Source organism: Pelmatolapia mariae, linkage group LG7 (assembly GCF_036321145.2).
Source record: "Pelmatolapia mariae isolate MD_Pm_ZW linkage group LG7, Pm_UMD_F_2, whole genome shotgun sequence".
Taxonomy (NCBI): Eukaryota; Metazoa; Chordata; class Actinopteri; order Cichliformes; family Cichlidae; genus Pelmatolapia; species Pelmatolapia mariae.
This window is the reverse complement of record NC_086233.1, coordinates 41,712,772-41,733,200: the sequence shown is the minus strand read 5'-3', so window position 1 is coordinate 41,733,200 and position 20,429 is coordinate 41,712,772. Positions and strand designations below refer to the sequence as shown.

The 20,429-nt window shown below is 40.1% G+C and overlaps 2 protein-coding genes across 13 annotated transcripts in view; both read right to left on the bottom strand.

The window, feature by feature from the left end:
- kif21a (kinesin family member 21A) overlaps nt 1–8,111 on the bottom strand; it is a 56,105-nt gene extending 47,994 nt beyond the window's left edge. For 6 of the 7 annotated variants that reach the window (XM_063479135.1, XM_063479136.1, XM_063479139.1 and 3 more), the window contains exon 1: nt 7,710–8,111. In XM_063479135.1, coding sequence (XP_063335205.1) covers nt 7,710–7,753 — 44 coding nt within the window. In that variant the 5' untranslated portion in view covers nt 7,754–8,111. The remainder of the gene's footprint in view (nt 1–7,709) is intronic. The other variant, XM_063479141.1, reaches the window with a different exon arrangement.
- Nucleotides 8,112–11,196: 3,085 nt separating this feature from the next.
- Nucleotides 11,197–20,203, bottom strand: LOC134631127 (proton myo-inositol cotransporter-like). Of its 6 annotated transcripts, none has more exons than XR_010094361.1 (11): nt 18,694–19,379; nt 18,311–18,470; nt 17,924–18,132; nt 17,710–17,818; nt 17,411–17,574; nt 16,932–17,046; nt 16,436–16,561; nt 15,357–15,475; nt 14,524–14,676; nt 11,846–13,038; nt 11,197–11,730 (listed from the first exon to the last, which is right to left on the bottom strand). XR_010094361.1 is itself a non-coding variant. In XM_063479133.1 (11 exons), exons 2-11 carry the CDS (start codon nt 19,133–19,135, stop codon nt 12,812–12,814), a joined length of 1,824 nt encoding a protein of 607 aa, XP_063335203.1. In that variant the 5' UTR covers nt 19,136–19,160; nt 20,143–20,203; the 3' UTR covers nt 11,197–12,811. The 6 variants fall into 6 exon arrangements, 5 of the variants coding, with proteins under 5 accessions (XP_063335203.1, XP_063335204.1, XP_063335200.1 ...); XM_063479133.1 differs by adding an exon at nt 20,143–20,203 and having other exon boundaries at nt 11,197–13,038; nt 18,694–19,160; XM_063479134.1 differs by adding an exon at nt 20,143–20,196 and having other exon boundaries at nt 11,197–13,038; nt 18,694–19,163.
- Nucleotides 20,204–20,429: the final 226 nt, after the last annotated feature.

The following is a 20,429-nucleotide window of genomic DNA, read 5'->3' as shown; positions in this document are numbered from 1 at the left end:
CGGTATCGGATAAAACCTAAACGATACCCATCCCTAATCACACCTTTTAGATTAGAGAAAAAAAATCAAACATGAAGTGCTAGATGAATGGATTCCACAGTGCTAACATAGTCATGGGTCCCTAACATGGTAACTGCAAGCTAAACATGCATCTTCCATATCAGCACAGCAACATCTAATACATTTCAACATAACCTTAAAACAAACTCTGATTCATAAATAAAAACAGATCACTTCATAGAAAAAACATCTGTCTCCATTAACTATAGAGAGAGTCTCTTGACATAAATAAGGTGGCAGCTTGCTATGCAAACAGAGCTATTTGTGACCGTCTGAGTCCTATTTGTGATTATGCAGGCAGTTGGATGATAGAAGTTAAGTTACATCCACATCCTATTTGTGGCTTCTGTTCTACATTTAGACTTCATTCATTTTTGGCTAAGTCCTTAACTGGACAGATCTGTACAGTGAACAGGAAAAGGCATACATATCAAGCAGTGGTACACTGCTGGTAAAATTAAAGGACTGGGAAAGAAAACTACCTAGGGGGAAAAAAGGAGCAATGCAAAGTGCGCCAGAGCAAGACAGTGCCAACAACTGAGCCAATAACATTTTTCTAAGGGTGTGGTTTGCATGTAAGCTACTCTATGATTACATCCAATTTATTCTGTGTAACCATCTAATTTTTATGCTGTATAATGGAGGAGGAGAAGGAGAATTTGGGAAATCCGGTTCTTGTTAAAAAAAAAAAAAAAAAACAAAACATGTTGACATGTGGTGCATGCAGACTCCACAGCAAAAGGCTCTTTGCATTGGTGCAGATGCATCTGGCAGAAATGTGCTGACTCCTGAGGTTGTGATATAGATAACTGAGGTCTTCCAGGAGTGCTGCGGCCAGTCGGGAATCTATTTTGAGGCAAGTTGAGCTTAAGTGTAGGCTATGCTTAGCATAGTCTTGGAATGGAAGAGCCTTCTGTCTAGAAGGAGGTCATGATGGCCAAACACTGGAAGTGTTATCTGGGCTACACTCAAATTAGTGTGATACAGGGCAGTCCGTCACCACGACAAAGTCAGTTACTAAAGATAATTTGACTACCTGATATTGTGGTCCTGCTGCAGTGAGCATGTAAGGCCTGCTGTGGAACTTTTCCTAACAAATACATAGAGCTATGTATTTTAACTAAAATGTGCCTTAAAATCTAAGTTTATGTCTTCAAACTGCTCGTTTTCTCCAACCAAAATCCTAAGATATTCAATTTACAAACTTACAATACAAAACATTTACTGACATTTGTGAAGCTAAAATACTCAAATAGTTTTTTGACACAGCATACCAAATATATCACTTCTAGTTTGAAACTTGCAGAAGGCATTTTGTCATTATTTTTTGACATTTTAGATACTAACCAAGGACTATAATCTTAGTGAAGTGCAGCACTTTTAACAGTCTGTTATCACAGCACTTTATCACACAGGATTAAGTGCTTTGTGATAACCTAAATGGCACCACTATAAAGTCATGCAGGCTGTCAGCTCGAGTAATTTTTATACAGTAAGATCATGAAGTACAAATGATGAAGGTCACTTATGTTACATGATAATGAATTGAGTCTATTCAAAGCTTGCCTCTGTCGAGCTCCAGCACTCTTGTTGGGATCACATACCTCTTCCCATCTAATGCTGCAGGCCAAGTAGGTGTTATTCATAGCTTCCGTCTGGGTAACTTGGCTAGTATTTACACATTTTGGCTACTGCTTAAAAAGACAAGAGGCATGTGCAGAGATGTAATACAGTCCTATGAAAGCCTCCATCAAGCCCTTTCTTTAATAGAAGCGTTTAAATAGCATGAGAATGAAAAAGTGCGTGGAATCCACACAAAGCAAAAGAAGAACTCATTGATCTAGACAGAGCCAAAAAAGTAAACCAGATCCTCCAGACTGATATTAATCTCCTACAGTTGTTAATCTCAGCAATAAACACTATTCTTCCCTTGTTTGTGAAATACTGTGTAAATAGCAAATTGAATCACATCACTGTACCAAGCAATACTGTTTTCTATGACATGTGCCTGTTGTAAATGTTACTGACATTTTGTATTTTGTTAAATCAAGTAATATGAAAAGGTTCTTGCTGTATTCCGTTTTCAGTTGAAAGTCGGAAATCCCGAGTTCTGAGTCGGAATCTTCCACTGGAATGCCTCCTCAACTCGGATTACCCACCAGACCCCAACTTCACATTCCAACATGGTAGCAGTGCACATAAACAATAGTAAAGCTTTAAATCTTGTAAGCTGTAACGCCACTATTGTGTATTTACTAATTACTAACCTATACACAGAGCAATGATCAGTGGATGTGCTGCAGCTGTGTTTAAGTGACGGAGAAAAAAAAAGTGATGGATGAATTTCTCCCTAGCAAGGTAGAAAACCTGTTTTGGGGGGTGGGGGGTGGCTTTTTCCAACTATTAATACTGTTACTGCAACATGGTCACTTCAGGAGTGATGTCACTTGTATCTCCGACATCCAACTTCTGATGTAAAAGGAATGCACCAATAAGTGTGCATTAGGACTGCTTCATTCAGTGATACAGCTCAATATTTGGCTCGCAATGGTTATTCAGCAACAGTAAAATATTGAGGCAAACTTTCATTTTGCCACCATTCTCAGTTTCTCAGTCTGCTGAATAAGTTGTTCAGTAAATTCATTTTTGACATTTCTGAAAATGAAAAAAACAACAACAAAAAGACAACAACAACAAAAAAAAAGGCCATGAATAAATATTTCCCTCACACTTCCCTGAAGCCTGAGGCAGTGGCTTCGAATTGCTTTCTCTTTCGGAGTCAGTCTATTAATGCACAAGACAAATATACTGCCACTTTTGCTTAAAGATAACTTAAGCTACTATTATAGTAATAGCAGAGGATCAATTCTAGTTTTATATGTATCACAGTTTTTATGATCTTACAAATGGGAGAAATGTGGGAAAAAGGTGATACTTTTGGTTTAAAATTTTAATAAACACATTGTCTTGCGCAAACTGTGTTTTGATCATCTGCAGAATAAAATAAATAAATTTAATTTCAAGATGAAATTAAAATGGTTATTACAGGCTTCCTCATAAATTTTAAGGTTCAATTTAAAATTTTAGGTAATAGCTTTCAGAGCTCATCATGGTCAGATGGTTTCCTAGTTTTTGGACTTTTAAATCCATATGTAATTACTGTGTCTCTGAGGTCAACTGATTAATGCTGTTCATAGAACCTCAGTCCAGGTTAGAGACGGAAGGAAATTGTGTTTTTGAGATTGTAGCTCAAAAGCTATAAACTTCCATTGGACTTAAGATCTGTACTGATCACCCAGTCCCAGGGTCAACATTTGAAATTTAACCAGCAGTGATGGGTTAAAAAAAAAAAAAAAAAAAAATTTACACTGGACAATTTACTCGAATGGGAGGGAAAAGAACGCAGGTAAAGACCAACACACTCTCAAACCCACACACAGACATATCTAAACGACTGTGGGTCAACAGCTACATCCTGGCAGACTCTCACAGTTCAGTGGATGTGAACAAAGCGCGAGGTCTGCAGAGGCTTTAAACTGAGGGGCTGTGTTTAGTTGGTGCTGCCATGGGCGACGAACACGAATCTAAATGTCCCGAGCTCCAACTGGTCCTCTGCCAGTAACCTACTGGCCCTGCCCTTGTTACAGTGTCCAAAAACTGTTAAAACTTCATTCAAAAAATTCTTCATGTCTTTGCACTTCAACTATAAACTTTTGGACAAATAAACCTTTAGCTTTTATGTAGCATACAAAAACATGAGTTGCTTTTAAACACAGAAAATAGGTATGTTAAGGGTAGCCAACTAATGCTTCAGCTAACTGTTTAACAACAGACACAAATTGATATTTTACATGTAGCTACATGCTTTTCCCCCCTTTGTTTTTTTTTTTTTTTTTTTTTTTTTTTACAATTTTTCAACTGGGCCCTTTTTTCCCCCCTCTCCGATGAAAGACACTAATCTCTATTTGCATTGTAAACCTCAGCTCACACAGCTTTTGTCAGCTGAGCTGAAGCCCATTCTGGTCAATAATAGAAGATATCTGCCCTAATCATGCAGCTCATTTTAACAAGATTGTTCCACCACAGTTAGTCCTGTCTCTACAGCTGGCTTGTGAGCCACAACCTGAGGCTTAGCCTTACCCACTTAAACCAGTTGCTGCATGCCTACACTTGATTACATTAAAGCATGGCTGTAACTTAAGTCTTAAGAGGTTTAGGGACCCATTTAATTTTATTATCGTCATTGTTATGGCCTTCAGCTGAGCATCAGAGACAACAAGTCTTTACAGGGGAAAGGAGGAGGTAAATTTCAAGGTGAGATGTGGCATGGCTTTTTATCTTGCAAGCTCCTCCACTTTATGTTATTAAGTGGTTAATGCACAAGCTAAGCTCTTACAGCAGATATAAACAAAGTCAAAGATACTTCCCTCTCTCTTTGATCCCCAGTGCTAAGCTGTCAGCACATTAAAAACAATGATTCTGCTACATACACTGTAATAACAACCACAGCAGGCAGGTTCAGCAAGTCCTCACTTCAAGCCTTTCGGCCCCTCCCATCAATGTACACCTACCATTTAAAACAGACTGTTATGACATAATGGGCTGTTCAAATAAACCAGGTACAGTACAATTAATATAATGTAGTCAGGGAGGGATACGACTGCGCAACTGTTTCACAATACACCCTATACTGCCACCATTTTTCTGCACGAGTAAACACTGACAAGCAAATGTTCTCAGCTTTGAGTTCCTTTGTAGAAGTCTGACAGAGCAAGATGGCCTTTTTTATATAAACATAAAGTTTTGGCCTTAAACTGTTAAATTACCTTAAGAAGTACTTTTAGTCCTTAAAACCAACCCTGTATAAAACAGCACCATGAAAACTGTTGGTCTGTGAGATGAGTTCAGCTATTTTTCCATGATGTCTACATATGAGGCGTTTTTGTTGACACACACCTAACCAAATATCCATAGGCTTGTTGGGTTTAGCAGAGAGAAAAAACAAAAACAAAACCGTCATGCCCAATTTGAAGCATCTATGCACATGCAAGGTAGATACTCAACAAATTTCACTTGAAATTTGTCACTAGAAAACCCATTACAGATGAAAACTGATCTTCAGTAAAACTCTGTGGTAACAGAATTAGATTTAGAGGTATCATTATGATAAAGCTCAACTATGCTTTTCAGGGTACATTTACCAAATAACCAGTCTCACATATGGCAAACTGAAGTACAGTTTACTAAGATCAGAGCTGTAATTTTAGTTGGTGGAACCACAACACAAAACATCCACCTCTTCCTAAGTGAATGGTTGTCTACACTTTCACTGCAATTTGCATGCTCCTATAGCGACTCTCTCTGAAAATGCAAATCATTTTAAAAATACACTTGCATCCAATTTGGACAGGCATGTGTTTTACCTTTCATATGAAACTGGCATATCATAATTCTGCTACCTTACACTCATGTATGAGGTGTGAATCAATTAGAATTATTAAATTAGACAGGTGATCATTTGTAATCAGATACGTTGACTTCATGTGTACGCTAATAGGGGAAAGGGTTTTCTATTCTATGTAGACCCCCTCCATTTCATCTTGTGGGGCAATTTATTGTCATCATCAAAGTAGATTATGGTTAGGATAACAATTTGGCAAAAAAACAGTCGCTACTTTATGATTTGTGATGGTGATAATTAACTGAAAGAGTGTAGGGTGAACAGAACTTAACCAACTTGCAGAGAAGAATATTAAACACTCTTAAGAGGTAAAATAGTGTTCAGTGGAAAAAAGCTAATCAGATTTAACAGAACTGCATTATTAAAATTGATTAATGATGACCATTACCTCCACTGACCTTTGACCTAACTGATGCACACACAACTGACACCACAGTTCGTTCATTCCTAGATGCATATTTCCAGACTTTTCATTTCTTCAGGACTGTTTGGATATTGCATCACACAGTCTCACAACGTATCACTGTATAACCATACTGTCATTATAGTGGTAGCATTGTAGGAGCTGCTCCATTCCTAACCTTACATCCCTGTAAAACACATCAAAGGTAATCAAAACATTTCTAAAACTCTTAACAAAAACCCAAAGTGCCTGCAGCAAAACAACACTACAAATCACACCACAGAATCGAGACAAACAGCAAACCTTTACAGTAAGGCAGCGCAGGGCCGTTATATTACTTAGTGCAACCAACTGTGCAGCCCCAGAGGGACAAACAGGAAAGCCCCAGCAGAGTAGACTCCAGGTGGGGAGAGACAACTGACCGCATTACAGGCTCCACAGGGGAGAAGTGGCACTCGATCCACTTAGACTGGGATGGCGACATGCTGCTTGTTCTGGGAACTGTTTTGTAATTAACTGGGCAGGTTCAGGCAGTTGCCTGTTTTGCTTTCATCCTTGCATTAAAACCACTAAATGTCTATCTTTGCAAAGGCAAATTTTTCAGGGAGTTATTTGGCAACAAATAACAGGCGGTACAAAACAGAACATCTCCAGAATCACTAGTTTCTGTTGGAAAATGTCCTACCATAAAAACTGTGTTCGAAACTAACACTTGAGACCAATTCAACCCCTGTTACACATGGAGTAGCAACAGCATAAAATAAATTATTCCCCTCATAAATGGGATACTGGGGAATGGTATCCGGAAGCTCAGCACAAACATAATCATCACAAATAATGACGAGGCACTTGTGTGTCTTTAAGGTTGAACAAGGAACACAGGCGAGCAGCTGAAGATGAGGATACCAAAAAAAAAGAAAAAAGAAAAAACAGATATGAGAAACTATACTGCCATTATGAGTCATTTTTATAATTACTATGGATACGGACAGACTGGAGGGGAGAGAAAGAGATTGGTTTCCCCATTATGTCACTGCCACTTCACCATCTGGGTGTGAGCGGCCTTCTTCAGCATGAATACAGCCGCCCACATCAAGTGCATGAAATTAGAGGTGAAGCATGTCCGTTTGGTGAATTGATTGGAACAGTACTGAATCACTGAGAGCCGTGACTGAGCTGTCCACTGAATGTCTACAAACAAAGAGCAGACTTGACAGCGTTATAGGCCCACTGCCCTTTTCCTTGGAACCTGACTGTCAGTGAAGCTCTTCTTTCATCGATCCACTGTCTCTGCAGGAGACTTTGATGAGAGGCCAGACCGTTGGACGAAGACAGGCCGACTGGCTCTCTCCCACCTTCTCCATCTGTCTCCTTTTCTATGATAGAGAGAGCCGCTGCAAAAAGATATCGTCACTCCTCCCAGCATGCATGCTACAGAGGATGGCCCGTGAATGTGTGCGCGCGTGCGCGTACCTGTGCAATGGGCGTGACGCTTTATGTTTGTGATATAGCCCCAACACAAAACCTGCTCATTCAAACTGAGGTGAGAAACAATTACGCCGCAAATATGTCCTGAAAGCCGGTAACACCAACGTCACGACGCCAAAATATAACGAGGCGGAATATTTTCCAGGTCAAAGAGTGTTTGGCGAACACAAGATGATGCTGATGACCTGCAGGTGTTTGCCAGGCCCGCTGCACTGACTGACAGGTGGCACCGGGCAATTAATTTTGCTACGCATTTGGGAGTTAATGGAAACATTTAAATAGTCTTTAGCGCCTTACCTCAATGCCACACGGACAGAGCTTTCATCCTGTCCCGTTGTCATGATTCCTTATGCAATAGCAGGTAGAAGAAAAAGAAAAAATAATAATAGAGCGGATTTATCTGCGTTGGCTACTAGCCCCGGCAAAAAAAAAAAAAAAAAAAAAGGAGTGCGCACTATACTCCCGCTGGCGAGCGGATCACCTCGACTTCAGCGCCGCCATTAAAAAAATAAATAAAACCCACAACAACCTATCTTAACGGTGTTTTAACCATGATATCTGGGAAGAGCCGCGGTGGTGTGCCCGCGTGTTGCGTCTATGTACGCTGCATCTCTGCGCAACTTGGCCCGGATGCTCCGACTCGAGCCCGTCTGCACACTGACACTCCGGCTGCTGGTGAGCCAATGGCGCGCGCGTACGCGTTCGTTGGTTCAAACACACTCGCACATGGGCGCGCGCCCCTCCGTGCCTCGCCGTTCCTCTCTCCGCTCCGTTTAGACACTGGGAGGGATCCGCAGTGCGTCAGCAAGCCACGCCCTCTCCGGGGAGTGAGGCGATAGTAAGAGTCACTGTATTATTTTTTTTTCCCAGTATATTGAAGGACTACCAAAATCTGCATTTCCACATTAATAAAAAGCGCTCGTGACACAATCCAGAAAGAATCTGTAGTCCAAAATGTACATTTTCCAGACAGTTGTCATCGTTTTATGATAGAAAATCTTGGGACAATATTAATTTAATTTTAAAACATTTTTTTCTCGGCGTCTTAGAGAAATCACCGCACCATGAACCGCTTTACAGCATCAGCCATTTGGCTTTCAGGCATGAAGTCAAGTCAGCAACGGCAGAGAATCTACCAGCAGCCTTCTGATACAGTAACCTTGGACCACCACAAGCTTCTTTTACACAAGTTTCGATAGATTAGCAGGTAGATAGTTGGACTTTCATGTGACTATAAAATATGGGCAAACACGATTCTCTATAAGAAATCCTAAATGACATCAATACATATTTTGAATTCAATTTAATACCATTTCAACAAAAGCTAATAATCCTTCCATTGCTAAATGTAACCTGTAACGTTTGTTTTAAGTAATTTTACAACACCATTTAAATTACCAAATAAATAAATGACAATATTCTATTGTTTATTATTTAATGTACTCTGTAATTTTCCCACTTTAAAAAAATAGCAATCATTTAGTTTACAGATAACAAATATATGAATCAATGTTCCCAGTAGCAATAAAGAAAAAAAAGTCACTAAAATTGCACTGGCAGATAATCTATTTTTTAAGCCCACATATAAAATAAAGGGTTTTTTTCTTTTTCTTTTGCTCCCTGCTAACGTTCATCGTATTTATTCTCTTTAGTTGTTTTCTTACTGCCATCTTGTGGACTGGATAATCACAGTGCCATATGAAGGAACTGTAGGGGCCAACACTGCATTTATGTTTTTTTAGAAAGAGTGGAACACATCTGGTCACAATGGAAACTAAATCCTGCGACTGCACAGAAATAACTGACCTGATGTGTAATTTGCACCCCTTCTCTAACATAAACATAACCTGATGTCTACAGAAATAAAACTGTGACTCAGCAAACCTTAAGACCAGGTCAGGATTAGATATGACGAGGCTGCATTGTTAGATTTTGGATCATATGCAAGTCTTTTTTTTCATACATTTTTATTTTTCCTACAGTGTCAGATTTTTACAAAAACTCATTGTAGGAGCCTAACGAAAATAATGCCACCTTCCCACCCCACAAACACCTGTAAAAGTATTATATAGTTACTCTATTACATATTTTATATTTACATATTTACAAGTTCTTTAATTGAAATAAACTTCCCATTTTATCTATAACATGTTCTAGTTTCCTATTGCTTTCTCATGCCATAACGAAAAATTGTCTTTACCCGACCAAAATCTGGATTGTTCCAAATGTTTTAGTTTACTTGGGATAAGTGAAGACTTTTAACACAAGCCAATTAAATACAAAACATCCTGAATGTTCATCACCAGATCTGCCACAAAACAGAAATGACCCAGTGACTACTGAGTTTTTCCATCAACTCAACATTTACCTGCAGTTTCAAGATCAGGGTCTCCTTGTGACCAACAACACCAAAACACCATCCCAACTTTGCATTAAGTATTTCACTTAAAAATGGGCTAGAAATCAAACACTGTAATTATGTTAAAAAATCATATGTGATTCTCCTTTGCCAACATTAAAGTGGCCTGAGATTTAAAGCAGGGGTGCACCCACACTTTAAAACTGACTGTGGGTGCCGGTTTAGCTCACTGGGATGAGCAGGGGACCATATGTCATATGACATAATGCAACATGTACATGTAACCCGGCCTTAAATTACATATTGTTATAATTACACAAAATGTGTTCTTTATACCTGACTGTTAGGAGCTTCAAGCCTGTAGTTATATTCATTATTAGTTAGAGCCCCTCCTCATTGTTCTTCTTCTTCGGTGCAACCCTATAAATACAGTGTACCCCTTTGGCCTCTCCCCTTTTCTACAATTCCCCTGTGGGAGAGGTGGGTGTCATTTCTTTCCAGACCCTATACAACACACATATAATTCATATTTAGCCACCCTGATGTTTCTGATTGCGATTTTAGTTCAATTATTGTCATCATCATGCCTCTTTTTTTGTTAGATGCTATAAATGTGTAGTATGTGTGTGCCACAAATGTGTTTTAGGCGCCATTAACGCTAGCATGAATATATAATTCTGGCTAGCTTGGAAGTTGTGATGGGTTAAGCTAACCCTCTCCCCCACTCTTTGTATTTGGTTGTAGGAGCTGGAGCGAGCAAGTTATTTACTTGGAGGCTTTTTCTTTCTTTTACCTTTCTTTGCCAGACACAACGCAGAAACACACCGGTTACATACACTAATGTCAAATGGACTCTGAACAGTGCAAAGATCACTCACAACAGTAATAAAAACTATAAACTATATAAAACCGTACAAGAAACACATAAAAAGACCAAAGCTGCCTTTCCCAACTCTCCCAAAATGCACAGAGCACATTCATGTGGACATGGACAGTCAGAAGGATATTTTATATTATTAGCTTTAACTATGTAGGTCCTCTAGAGTAGGTAGGGGGCATCCCATGGTTTTCTGGGCCGCCCTCTGGAGCGCCTTGTTTTGTGCCACTGTACAACAGGAAAACCGCACACAGAAGTAACATATTAAAATACTCTGTGGAGCAGCAGTAGGACACTAACAGCCTCTGGGAGATGTGCTTACTCATGATCTTTGGGAAAGTCTCTGTTATCCTTTGTTTCAGTGTTGTGAGCACAAACAATTCACCAACAATTTTTCATGCCGTCTTAGACTCTTAGAAATTATGTCATTTAACCATCTTCAATTACATTTGACAACAACACTCAAATGACCTTTTCACACAAAAACTGACTGGCTTCACAAATCAGGCTCCTTTGACATGTTTATTTATCAAATATGACATTGGTGAAAAGAAAAAAAAAAACCACACATATATTGTAACTTTGCAAACAGTCAAGTTTTCATATACAAAATGCTGATCATCTCACTTATCCATAAAATTCATTTATGGCCTTTTAACCTGAAATGCTTTCCCCTCGAAGCTGTCAAGACAATCAGCTCTGTTCACCTGAGGGAAAACTGTCTCATACAAAGGTGGTAGTGTCATGAGTCTATTCTTTTTTCCCCCAGCACAGGAGGGAAATCCATTCATTTCAAACAAAAGCAGAATGGATCTGTAACTACAGATAATGTAGTTTTAGGTATCAAGCATTTTCATGTTTCCATGCGGATGATTTGTACAATTTCCAAATACATCTTAGCCTGTGCTTGATGTACAAAAAAAATAAGGCCGTATGAAAAATGTTTAACAAGAACTCAATATTTGTAGATGCCATTAGTGCCAATAAAGCAAACTGGTACTTATCAAAGTATCCCAGTGCAAAAAGGACATTCTGTACAAAAGCCCTCTGTGGGACGTTGTTCTTGATCACCATTATCTGAGCTGCAACAACAAAGATATGAAATTGAACATTTTGAACATCAAAAAGGCATTTTTCTTTGTACTGTAACATAACATCAAAGTTTGTAGCACTTTAATACCTCGATGCATTACTTACAGTTATATAGGCTATGGCACTGTCTGACTCCACGGCTCCATAGTTTGCTTGGCTGAATTCCAAATCATGCTAAAAAAACAACAACTTGCTATAGCAATCTGGCACGTAGGAAACATATAGTTTATTTATCACTTTATTTGATTATTTATTGAAAAAATAAAAGACTTTAAAGTGCAAACTCGCCCACTTTCTAGTTGACAACAGAAACACGTGATTAGTATTTTTGACACCAGCGCTGATTGGAGGAATAACCCCATGTTAATGATTTCGAAAAGATGTGCAAACGTCCAAGTATGGCAGAAATCAGTGAAAGCAGTTTCACAGATCTTCAAATTCTCAAATCCTTATAATTTCACCACAATCATATTTTTGCCCGTATCTCATTTTTGTAGTTTATAAAAGATGGATGGTCAGATGGAAATCACGCAACTTAATGGAATGAAATATGTGAAGGTAAACGAGGAGTCATCAACCAACTGTGTGGTTAAAACAAAAACAAAACAACAACAAAAGGCTTGTTTCTAAAAGGTTTCTCTCCAAGAAAATGGAAATATTTCACTCATTTTCATTGTGGTCTGATCAGTTTGTAAAACAAGGATTTTCTGATCCCAGCAATCTGTCACAGATTAACTGTGCCCACAGCAATACTGCGTAGACACCAATATTCCCTTTTTATTAGTGCATAAATGACGATGAGAAATAAGGAGGATATTCAAAAGTAAGAAATGCAAAGCAACCCGATTTCCAGGTGAGATAAAGGCAGAAGTAAAACTAAAAAGAAAATTTAAAAAGTTGCTTAAATGAAAGAAAGCGCCAGTTAAAGTCAACCCCAGGGGAGCTCTACCCTGCGTTTGGTCCCATTCGATCACAGCCACCAGTGGGGAACCGTGAATACCTTTTCCTCCCCGCAAGAGCATCCATCCCAGCAAAACCAAAGGACAGAGTGGAAAGCGAACTCATCCCAGTCTACTCTACATCTGAGGCGTCGTTGTCAGAGGGGAGGTAGTTGCTGCCTTTTACCCGGATGTATTGGACATGACGATTGTCGTTGGGTGAAGGATCTCCACAGGAGCAGAGCTGACCTGCGAACAGGTTCTCGATCTCTTCCAGCTGTAGGCCCTTGGTCTCTGGGAGGCAGCCCAGTACAAAGATGAGACCCAGCATGGCCAGGCCCGTGTACAAGAAGAACGCACCTGGAATACAGGGATTTTAATCACACTGCTCAGAAAACTTAAACACTTTTTAACCAGAATACAGCATCAAGTCAAGCTTGTGGGATATCGATGTGGTCAGTGAAGTAGCAGAGGGGGTTATTCATCAGTTTCAGCTGCTTTGATGTTAATGAAATTAACATCAGGTCCCAAAACAGGAATGGCTTTACGAGTAGAGACCACTGACATTTTTCCCTCCTCATCTTTTCTGACTGTTTTTTTCACTTGTTTTGCATTTGGGTAGGGTCAGCATCACTACTGGCAGCATGAGATCATATCTGGACCCTATAGAGGTTGCACGAGGTAGTCCAGCTCCTCCAGGATGGCAAATCAATACGTGCTAATGCAGAAGGTTCGTTGTGTCTCACGGCACAGTCTCAAGAGCATGGAGGAGTCTCCAGGATTCAGGCAGTTACTCTAAAAGAGCTGAACAAGGCTGAGAAGGTTCTTCAGTAGGACCCATCAGCAGGACCAGTATTTGCTCCTGGCAGGATGGAAACTGCCAGAGCTACTAAAATGACCACCAGCCAATCACTGGTGTAAATGTCTGACCAAACAACCACAAGCAGACTTCATGAGGGTGGTCTGAAGGCCCAGTGTCCTCTAGTGGGCACTGTGCTCACTGCCTGGCACCATGGAGTCTAATTGGCATTTGCCAGAGAATACAGAACTGGCAGTTCCACCAACCCTGCTCTCACAGATAAGAGTAGGCATGACTGGTTTGGTGGTAGCTCAGTGATGGTCAATGGAGGCATATTTCTGGAGGGACCTCTACATCATAGGTAGCGGGGTCCCAGGACAGTTCACCCTGACTGTCCCCAGACCCCATTCTGGTGCAGTGGGTCCTGGGTTCCTCTTGGTGGACAACAATGCTCAGCCTCATGTGGCAAGAGTATGCAGGCAGTTCCTGGAGGATGAAGGACTCAATAACATTGACTGACACCCACGCTTGCCTGACTTAAATCCAATAGAACAACTCTGGGATGTTATGTTTTGGCCCATCTAACGTTGTTGGGCTGCACCTCAGACTGTCCAAGAGCTCAGTGATACCCTGATCAATGTCCAGATGCATGAACGCCCCAATGTTCTCAGGCATGCATACAAGCAGGCGAGGGCTGTACAAACTGCTGAGTACCATTTTGAATAGCTGGAATGAAGTTCGGCAAAATGGACAAGGCTGCCACATCACTTTTTCACTTTTTCAGGAGGCGTCTTTAAATAATTTTCATTTCCATCAAACGACGCGGGATGCTTACGTTCCAGATTACCCAGTCCATATCAATTTTTCCCCTTGGAGGTCTGATCCTTTAACTTTTTTTTTAAAGAAGTATTTAACCCAATTAACCACAACTCAACCAGCAAGAAAAGTGTGTGTCCCTTTCTTTTTTTGCTAAGTTTTATACTTTTAGCTTTTCCAGTTACTTAATCCCCTAAAACACTTTAGATGCTACCCTAATGCAGTCTTACCGTAATAAGTAAGAAACTCTGCAACATGGAGAAACGTCAGAGACACCAAGACATTGAAGATCCAGTTCACCCCAGCTGAACAGGCGTTGCCAGTACTGCGCGCCCAAAGTGGGTAGATCTCAGAGTTCACTGTCCAAGGCATGGGGCCCATACCTGTAACATGTATTGTATGCATTATTTTATCACATTAGACATGTGTCAACATATTAGCTGTTGGTTAGCCTTCACGATTAGGATAACACTGATAACATTCAAAGAGGTCGAGTATGGAGAAGCATTTTCTTTCTATTTCCATAACTCCTTTCTTAGTGTCACATTACAACGTATTAAAAAGTGATGATTTTGTTTTCGAATTTGCAAATGTTTGAATAGACATGATTTAGTATAAAAGATGGACCCAGATTCTGTGTGAAAAGTGATGCTAAGTTGGAAGTTCCTTTTATAAGGAAGGAATTTATAAGGCAACTTTTAAATGAGATCATGTGTTTTCAGAAAAGTCATTTTCAGATGGGGTGACTCATCTGTAAACGGCTGATTTTTTGAACGACAGCCTGTTCATCACAAGTTTTCAGCCAATAAGACAGCAATGCAACAGTCAGGCCGAGTGCTCACTCTTCAGCTTTATAATGCCACTTCACTGACTGTCACACAGTAGCCATATCCATCATTTATACTGTCCAAGTTACCTCACAGTCAAACTAAATTAGGGGAATAGACTCAGCATGTTTAGGTTCAGCTGCAATAAGATGGTGACGGCTATGAACTGAGAAATAATAATTAAAATAACAAAATAAAAACAAACACAAAAAAACAAGAAGAAATCAATTTTAAACCTGGAGCAAAGAATGCAAGGTAGAGGATGAGGCCAAAAAGAACAATCCAGGAGTAAGATGAAGGACAGTAGTTGTACGCCCAAATTGGATTGTCACTTGCTTCTGTTCCATTGGAACACCTGGATCAAAAATAAAAAATAAAAATAATAATAATAAAAAATAGAAACCATATTGTACTTCATAAAGCCACCCCACTGTTTTACATTTAGATTTTATTTAATTAAACATAATGTTATCAAATGTTTTACTTATTTTACTTTCATTGCATTGCATTTAGATTTTTACTTATTTTGCTTCTTTGATTTACTTAATTTTTGGATTGAATTTTCATTCATTTTCATTTTATTGAGCTAATTATCTCAACTTCTGGGATAAATAATGCAGTTTATCTTAATAATATTTGATCTGCAAAACAATCTATTACAGTGCAGGTCATAGACAGTTATACTTTAAAACTTTAAGTACTACTTTTAGTAGTATTTAAAACTGGATCTTCAAATAATGCTCACAGACACATGAACTGAAGGTCAGGAAGAGACATGCTCTCACACTCTCAGATATCAAACTCAAGTTTAAAACACACAACACATCACCACACCTATGATGTAACACTGGATCCTGTTAATGTGACACAGACAGGAGGCTATAAAACTCCACCCTTTTGTTCCTTCTAACAATTGTCTTACAACAAAGAGGATCACTCAAGTTAATAATGGAGAGTTTTATCTGCATCTGTTTTGTATTTTGTTAACATTAAATATGTAAAAGATGTTTGTTGATGGCATTGCAAGAAATCCCTGTGTGTTTTTTGTTTTGGTTTTTTACCTTGAAAATGATTGCATTAGTGATTAAGTTGAGATGATATCATGCAGGTTTTTTTTTTTCTATGAGCTTGTTAGCACTACTATTTTACTACTTCTTAATGCACTTTTGATATCATCCATATTTCTATCCACCCACTTAGCAGTCATATCCAAGAAAGAAATCACTGGAACATCTTTCAGGACCTTTAAATTTTTTGTGAGCTAATGCATACACCTTCCCTTTATACAAAAACAAAAAAAACCCAAATATCTGACCTTCCCCAGGCTGCATGATCCGTGGATGACTGATTGACAGGAACACAGGAAGAGTCGTACACATTGGTGCCATTTTCAAGGAAACAAAAACCACAATCCGGATCCAGCATGCAGCCTTCACAAGACCTGCAGGACAGAGATGAATGCAAAAGCTCTCACATAAGACACCACCAAATCTACTGAGCGGCAGACATCAGGTCTTTAAAGATTAAGCAAATACAGCTATTGTTGGAGGTAGGAGGAAGAGTGAGGGGATAAAAATCACCAGAGATGCATACACGCACTCCAAGAATGAAAGTTAGTGAAATCATTGTCACAACAGTGAAGAAATACCAAGATAAGCATCGCCACTGAGCCACAAAATACATAATACAACCAAAAGTTGAACGACAACATAGTGTAAACTGACAGGAAGTTGAACTGCCCGCATGCTATGTTGCAATACAAAAGCAAATAAAAATTAGTGCAGTGTGATTTTTTTTTTTCTTCTTCTTACCCATATGTCCTGCAGGTTGAGTTTTGGGGGTCTAATGGGTGGAGGGTTATAGGAGGAGAGTTCTGGGCAGATAGCAAGAACCCAACTGCCAACAGAGCCAGACTCAGACCAGTTCCTGCATCGGAAACATAATGAGACAAACACACTGAGAAAGACGGCAGGGGTGTCTGCAGAAACAAACAGTTCATTTTCATATACCTGAATAATATCATTGACCAAATATAATACTATTACCATAAAAAACACATTAGTTTTACTTTAGAAGTCAGTCTAGCTGCAAAAGTCCCAGAGATGTTTACATGAAAATGACCCCAGTCCTGCCCACTGTAAACACTTTTGGCCTTAGCTACAGTAAGAACACATTTCTATAGTTTTATTGTTGATTTGTGACAAATTGTGTTAAATTAACTTAACACAAACACCCCCCCAAACTTAAAAAAAATGCATCTATCAATCAAGTAATCTCTATAATTACAAACCTAAAAGACTGCCCAGGGTCAGCTTCCTGCGACCCACTTTCTCAACAAGCCAGACTCCCAACAAGGTAAACACAAAGTTGGTAGCTGAAGTTGCTGCGGCCAACCATATTGCCTGTTTATCATCACGCACCCCAGCCATCTGCACAATGGTTGCACTGTAATACCTAGGATAAAGCACAGAACAGCACAGGACAGATTTACAGAAAACACACTTACTCTGATGTAGCGCTTGAGGTTTTACAGCAATGGTTAGCATTGTCATGCGGTCTGAAACTGAACAAAACAAAAAGTCGGCCTACATGACGGTGTTTATCCCAGACAACTGCTGAAACATCTGGAGCCCACAACCAACGATGAGAGCCCTACGAGTCGGCGAGTGCCTGAGGATACGGAAAATAACAGGCCCACCTAAAAATAACCAGGAAAAAAAAAAAAAAAAACACACAGTGTGATTAAGCACACACACCTACTATGTTACACAACTTACTTTCCCTTTTCCCAGACATTGTTTACCTCCATCTAAATCTTTCTCTTCTTCCTCAATGCTGGCTCTGATGGTGTCATACTCCTCATCAATGTTCTGGCCTCCTCTGATCTGGCTGAGAACCTGATGAGCCTCTAGGCTTCGGCCTTTTTGGAGGAGCCAACGGGGGCTCTCCGGCAGGAAAATAAAGCCGAAGAACTGCAGCACAGAAGGAAGGCTGGAAAGGCCCAACATGTACCTAAAGCATGGAGAAGACGCAACCTCTTAGAATCTGAAAACTCTGGTGCCCTTATTGGCATTCACGGCAAAGATCCAAATAATGGTAAAAAAGGGATAAATCAAATTTAAGCAAACTAAACTAAACCCCTGTCATGTAAAGCCCTTAGCACAGGTGAGAGAGCATCAAAGCTGCGTACCTCCAGCCGTCTTGTCTCAGGTAGCTGAAAGCCCCATCAACCACACTGGCAATGAACTGGCCACCAGTGATAAAGAGGGAATTGATGGTGACCAGCTGACCTCGTAGGTGAGGAGGGGAAACTTCTGCGATGTACACAGGAACAGTCATGGAAGCAATGCCTAAAGGCAAGTAGAGGAACAGTTTCATGCTAATGTACAACAGATGCATTCCCACAGACAATTCATATTACATCCTAACTCTGCCATACAATTCAGAGCTCTGTGTTTGAATAAGACAAATATTGAATAATCAAAGTCAAACAAAGGGTTCCTTATAAGGAGCAAAATCATAATGGTGACTTTACCTTGATACAAGCTGTAGTGTTAAATAAAAATAACTCACCTATGCCCAAACCAACTGTAATTCTGCCAATAAGGAGGACCACCTTGTCTGGGGCAAGACTCAAGATGATGCCACCGACAGTGAAGATAAAGCTGGACACAAGGATACAGATCCTGCGGCCCAGCCACCCGTTCAGGTAGCCTCCACTCAGGGCAGAGAGCGCTGCAGCTCCCACAGTACTGGAAACCAGCAGCTCCTGCCACAGAGCATTCAGGTTCATCTCTTTCTTGAGGAGAATCATGGCTCCAGAAACCACTCCAGTGTCATACCCAAAGAGGAATCCCCCCAAGGCAGAGAAAAACGCCAACAAATAGACAAAAAGCGGCTTGGGGGCATCCCGGTCTAGGAGATTCTCATCCACATGCCTAGATGGAGGTCCTATGAGACTCCGCTCTCCATCGTCCCCGGCTTTCTGTCTCCTGCTGGCCATAAGGTTGCTCATGTGCTCCAAGCTGTACTCATCATAGCTGCTGGACATAGGAGAAACCAGAGATTAAGCTCACCAGGGGTTGCAGGTCACCACTTTATTAAATCAGCCAGGTGAGATACTTCTGTGAGGAAGTGGCGGTGACGTGTACATGGATGCAGTCATTTCCCATTAATACAGATTACAAATCATCCAAATTTTCCCCTCAACAAAATAATAGCAATATTTTCAGTGCCAGACGTTCAGTTAACCTCTAAGTTAAAGTCCAAACCTTGGGTGTGTTTTTAGGTGTCCAGCTCGAAAAAGCAACAGGAAAGAAAGCACCACGTCGTGATTTTAGCAGCTATACTAGCTAACTTTGATGACGACAACATTTCGTGACAAACTCCTGTGGTTAACCGAGCGCCAGATTCTGCTAGTGTGGCGGATTTCGGAGTCGCGTCGTGGGAAAGCTGCCTAAACAGTGTAGGTTGATGACTTTAAGCTGACTTTAGATGTTTTTGTTCACCACTGACAGCGATACTGCTTTGCTCTGCGTGCAGCCATGTTTGTGCGTGAGGTCACGTGCCCACCCGGCTACAAAAACAATGTTGTTTCTTTTTTTTCAAACAGAGTTTACAATGTTCCTACAGCACCGTGCCAAACTCCATCCAAAATGTCATTTTTAACGAATTTGTGCTCAGCGGAGACTTTTGTGCACGTAAAACCAGAGTTGACAGCACATGTATTGTCTACTCGAAAATTCGGCAGAGATGTGAGCGAACAATTTTCATTCAGATCACTTTTTTCCCTATGTATATATTTTTCATTCATCTATTTTTCATTACTTTCATGTGTATTTCCGAATGTAACTTCTACTTCATTTATTCTTATAATGCTAAAAGTACGGAATGGTAAGTGACCCTTATGCCCCTCGTCCCCATAAGTTATCTGTTTGCAGTAAGGTCAAATAAGACGCATTACTGGACTTTAGCCTGTCAGGTCACCTTAACTATCTGTGAAAAAACTCTAGCCAACCATACCTCTAAAAAAGCTGCTTTCCTCCAGCGCACAGTGCTGCTGTCGATGTGTTCTTCAACAAACAGGAAGTCTGTTATGTGGATCATATGATATTATCCCTGAAAAAAACGTAAACACGCCCATTTGAACTGTAAAATGTGGCCCAACTGGTTCTTTTTATGGTAGTCGTGATTAATGAGCCAACACAGCAGGAATTTGCACTGGCCACAAAACATGGCAAAGATTTCAACTGTGAGCACTTTATTATGCGCTATTAGTAAGTTTGGGCAGATTTAGATGGATACGTTTC

Excerpts from the sequence above, each read along its gene's own strand:
- LOC134631127 (XM_063479129.1), bottom strand. The coding sequence starts at position 19,171 with ATGTCCAGCAGCTATGATGAGTACAGCTTGGAGCACATGAGCAACCTT. Across the intron at positions 18,133-18,310 it reads CTGAGACAAGACGGCTGGAG|GTACATGTTGGGCCTTTCCA; the intron begins GTACGCAGCTTT and ends TCCATGCTTTAG. Across the intron at positions 17,047-17,410 it reads GACCCTGGGCAGTCTTTTAG|GAACTGGTCTGAGTCTGGCT; the intron begins GTTTGTAATTAT and ends TTTCCGATGCAG.